At 34.4% G+C, this 4,836-nt stretch overlaps 1 protein-coding gene across 1 annotated transcript; it reads left to right on the top strand.

Annotated features, from left to right (window-relative positions):
• Positions 1-867: 867 nt before the first annotated feature.
• On the top strand, positions 868-2,862 carry LOC108311915 (olfactory receptor 4K15-like). Its single transcript, XM_017539560.2, has one exon. The coding sequence runs from the start codon at positions 1,066-1,068 to the stop codon at positions 2,002-2,004; it is 939 nt and encodes a 312-aa protein (XP_017395049.1). The 5' UTR covers positions 868-1,065; the 3' UTR covers positions 2,005-2,862.
• Positions 2,863-4,836: the final 1,974 nt, after the last annotated feature.

Raw genomic sequence — 4,836 nt, forward strand, 5'->3', positions numbered from 1 at the left:
ATGACAAAGAAAGAGAGAAAAGAAGAAAGGATGAAAGGATAAAAAGAGGAAAAGAGAGAGGGGCCAAGACAAGAGAGAGGAAAGAAGGGAGGGATAGAGGAATTAAATGGAAAAAAGGACTTCGATTTCTGCCTTTTGGAAAATATGAATATTTCCACAGACATCAATTTAAGTTATACAGATGGATAGTTTAAATATACATAAACTTATATTTTATATTTTCTCTCATGAAGGGCAGTCAAGACTAAAAGTAGCTTTCACATATCCATCATTTAAGTTAATCTTAAAAAATTAATCTCTCTTACCAGTGAGAGTCCATGTACAAAATGTACAATGTACAAAAATAAGTGGCATTACTCAGGCCAAAAATGATCTAATTTTGCAGAAGTAACTTCTCATGGGGAAATTCAAAATGCAAGGAAATATATAATGCTATAAATGTATAGTCAACACCTGAGGTCTCTTTTGGAACATAAATGTCATTTCTCAAGTCATTTGTTACAGTTTTTCCTACAGTTTGTCAAGACTGGTTTAATTCAGCGTGCACATACATATGCACTTAGCAATAAATTCATTTCTGAGAAGTATGTGTTTTTACCATAAGCGTAGCTTTAGTTTCTTGCCCTGGTTTTATCCTAGTAAAATAAAGAATCTCCAAGTAGCTTTATTTTAGAGCTATGCACTGAAGACAAGTCTTTCTGATTCCCTGAAGGAGAGGTAGACTCAAAGCTTGAAGAAATTATTTATAAAGAACATTTACTACTGATATTTTTTGCCAGATAATTTCTTTTTGATACCTATAAGAACTGTACTTCTAATGTGTAAAGTTTTTGACCTACCCAGATACACCTAGTTAGTTCCCCTTCTTAGTCATAAGGCTGTACACACGTCTAAATTCAAGAAACATTTGTTTTCAATTTTGAGTTTAGTACAGTGCTAAGATTTCAGTTTTGTAAATGAGACATATTGATCTACTCACTAGTACCTGACACTAAGGTCTTTCTATTCTAGAAGTTCTTAGTTCATATCTTTTTCTTTAGGTCCCATTAAAACCTACTGTACTAAATGGAAGAAGCAAACCAGTCTGCCATGTCTGAGTTTATGTTTCAGGGACTCTGTGATTCAAGGGAGTTCCAGACACTCCTCTTTCTGCCATTTTCTGTACTCTACCTGATGACGGTTGTGGGTAACCTCTTTGTTGTGCTACTCATCATCACTGATCTCCGTCTCCATTCCCCCATGTACTTTCTCTTAGCCAACCTTTCATTTGTTGATTGTTGCCTTTCCTCAGTAACCACCCCTAAATTAACCACAGACTTTTTAAAGGAAAATAAGACAATTTCCTTTGCAGGCTGCATGAGTCAGATCCTCTGCGTGCATTTCTTTGGAGGGGGTGAGATGGTGCTTCTCGTGACAATGGCCTATGACCGTTATGTGGCCATCTGCAAGCCACTCCATTACTCCAGCATCATGGACAGAAAAAAGTGCATCTGGTTAGTTTTGATATCATGGATCATTGGCTTTGTGCATGCCATAAGCCAACTGGCAATGATTTTGGATCTTCCCTTCTGTGGACCCAGAGTAGTAGATAGCTTTTTCTGTGATATACCTTTGGTGATCAAGTTAGCCTGCATGGATACTCATACTTTGGGAACAGTGATAAATGCTGACAGTGGGACTTTGGCAACAAGCTGCTTCATTCTCTTGCTGATTTCCTACACCTATATCTTATTAAGTCTGCGCCTGCACTCTAAAGATGGGGCATCAAAGGCACTCTCTACCTGTACTTCCCACATCACAGTGGTGGTGCTGTTCTTTGGACCCTGCATCTTTATCTACCTGTGGCCACTCAGCATCACTTGGGTGGACAAGTTTCTTGCAGTGTTTTACACTGTAATCACACCTCTCCTGAATCCAGCCATTTATACACTGAGAAATAAAGAGATTAAGAATGCCATAAAGAGACTGTTAAATCAGCATGTGCATTTAAGAGATAATTATTAGATATGAATCAGAAAATTCACTGTATGCACTCGTTTGACCACATTTTAAACTGTAAACTGAATTATGCATATCTGAATTGATTCATATCTGTAAGCTATTAGTCCAGATGCTTTGTTTTTCCATCATGAAAATATGTTTATGAATCTAACATTTAGATTCTTACCAGCTGAACAAAATAATTGTACCTAAATATTTATTTGTATATGTTCAAAAATTATCAGATGATAGAAATAATTGTAAAAATAATTTCCATAATTTATTAAACAGTACCTATGTTCTCAATACTGTGCAAGCTTTTTTACCTAGATTATGCATTACTTATAAAATCACTTTGAATTAGTTATCACTATTTCTATTTTTAAAAATACATGATATATCTATTCAAATTCTAACTTAGCTAGAGAGGGTGCTAATGATACTTGATTGTTCTGCAACTACTTAGAAAACAAAATGATAAATGGATCAAATCATAATATTGCCCGATTCTTTATGACATCATAAAGTTTTCAAGTCCTTTTTAAAGTTCAGGGGTACCTGTGTAGGTTTGTTTCATAGGTAAACTTGTGTCATGGGGTTTGTTGTACAGATTCTATCATCACCCGGGTATTTAACCTAGTATCCATTAGTTATTTTCCTGATTGGCTCCTCCTTGCCTCCACCCTTCAGTAGGCCCCAGTGACTGCTGTTCTCCTCTATGTATCTATGTGTTCCCATCATTTACCTTCCGCTTATAAGTGAGAACTTGTAGTATTTGGTTTTCTATACCTGAGTTAGTTTGCTAAGGATAATAACCTCCAGCTATTTTTATGATGGCAAAGGATTCCATAGTGTAAATGTACGACATTTTTTAATCCAGTCTAACACTGATGGGCATTCAGGTTGATTCTGTGTCTTTGCTATTGTGAATGGTGCTGCAATGAACAAGCACATGCCTGTATCTTTATAATAGAATAATTTATATTCCTTTGGGTATATACCCAGTAATGGGATTGCTGGGTCAAGTGGTAGTTTTGTCTTTATGTCTTTAAAAATCATCACACTGTCTTCCTCAATGGTTGAACTACTTTACTTTCCCACCAATAGTGTGTAAGTGTTCCTTTTACTCCATAACCTTGCCAGCAACTACTGTGTTTTGATCTTTTAATAATAGCCATTCTGACTGGTGTAAGATGGTATCTCATTATGACTTTGATTTGCATTTTTCTAATGATCAGTGATGTTGACTTTTTCATATGATTGTTGGCTACATGTATGCCTTCTTTTGAAAAGACAGGTTAATGTCTTAAGCAACACTATTCAGGATATAGACACAAACAGACATTTCATGACGAAGACACAAAAACAAATTGCAACAAAAGCAAAAATTGACAAATGAGATCTAATTAAACTAAAGAGCTTCCACACAGCAAAAGAAACTATCAACAGAATAAACAGGCAACCTACAGAATGGGAGAAATTTTTGTAAACTATGCACCCAACAAAAGGTCTAATATTCAGCACCTATAAGGAAATTTAACAAATTTACAAGGAAAAAAATATAGGTTTTCAAGTCTTAATTGTTAATTAATGTAAATGTAGTTGTCCTTGAAAATTTTTTTCCCTTAAACACACAGAGGGAAGTGTTGCAATCCTTTGAAACATTCTTATTTCAGTTAAGAAATGAGTTTTATAATTGTAGTTTTACTTTACCTGAAGAAATAAGATAGCTGTGAGCATGGAGAAGAAGGTTGTATTATTTCAAAAATAAAGAAATTTGTACTGATGAGAAGAATGCCAAAGGGAAACCAATAAAAGCAACACAATACAATTACCCATCATTCACTGCAAAGTTCAGATGAGCTATGTAGTTCTGGGCTATATACCTAATAAATAGTCTGCTTTCCAAGGATACTTCACCTGACATTCCCTTCCAAAAACTACACGTGTGTGTAATTTTATATATATACACATGTGTATAAAATACATTTAATACATATGAATATAGTAAAATATAGAGAGAAGAAATATGCATATAGTTTGTTTTATTTGAGAGTTAGAATGGGCAAGGACAGTTCCATAACATAGTATGATATTTTAAAATCGCTTATATATTAATGCATATTTCATACCTTTAGATGATGTATATCCTTTGCTGGATAAAATGATATCTACACATATGATAATATCTTAATTTCTAATTTATTCCATGCATAGTGGAACATCTTAACTTTTTGATTCTCATCTCTATATAAACACCTAACAACTTAATAATGACAAACTAGTCATCTCTGTGCCAATAAATTAAAGGACTCACAATGACGATATAACTGATCTAACAAAGATCTTTTAAAAAGCATAATCACAGGTTCTCTAAACCAGATCATGGAAGTATCACTCATTTCCATCTACAGACCTGTACAGGGATATACATTGACTTCCTTGAATATTTTTAGATGAAATTATCTCAACTGTGCTTATTGATATAACTCTTCAGTGCTAGGAATCACCATTACTTCAAAAGTGATTTGAAGTCTGCATTTAACTTGCTTTCTTGCCTTCCTATGGACAGAATATAACAGCAGGGCATCTTGATGGAGCCCTTGCTAGACCATATAATTTGTTTTTGTAGGCTACAAAATGAGGTCCTATTGCCCATCTAGTTTCTAAGCATATGAATTTGATTTAATCCATCAGCAATTCAATACAAATCATTTCTCTTTTTTTAACTTTTAGGTTAAGGGGTACATGTGCAGATTTGTTTTATAGATAAACTCGTGTCGCAGGGGTTTGTTTTACAGATTATTTCGTGATCCAAGTACTAAGCTTAGTACTCTATAGTTACTTTTTCTACCT

Source organism: Cebus imitator, unplaced genomic scaffold (assembly GCF_001604975.1).
Source record: "Cebus imitator isolate Cc_AM_T3 unplaced genomic scaffold, Cebus_imitator-1.0 Scaffold119, whole genome shotgun sequence".
NCBI lineage: Eukaryota > Metazoa > Chordata > Mammalia > Primates > Cebidae > Cebus > Cebus imitator.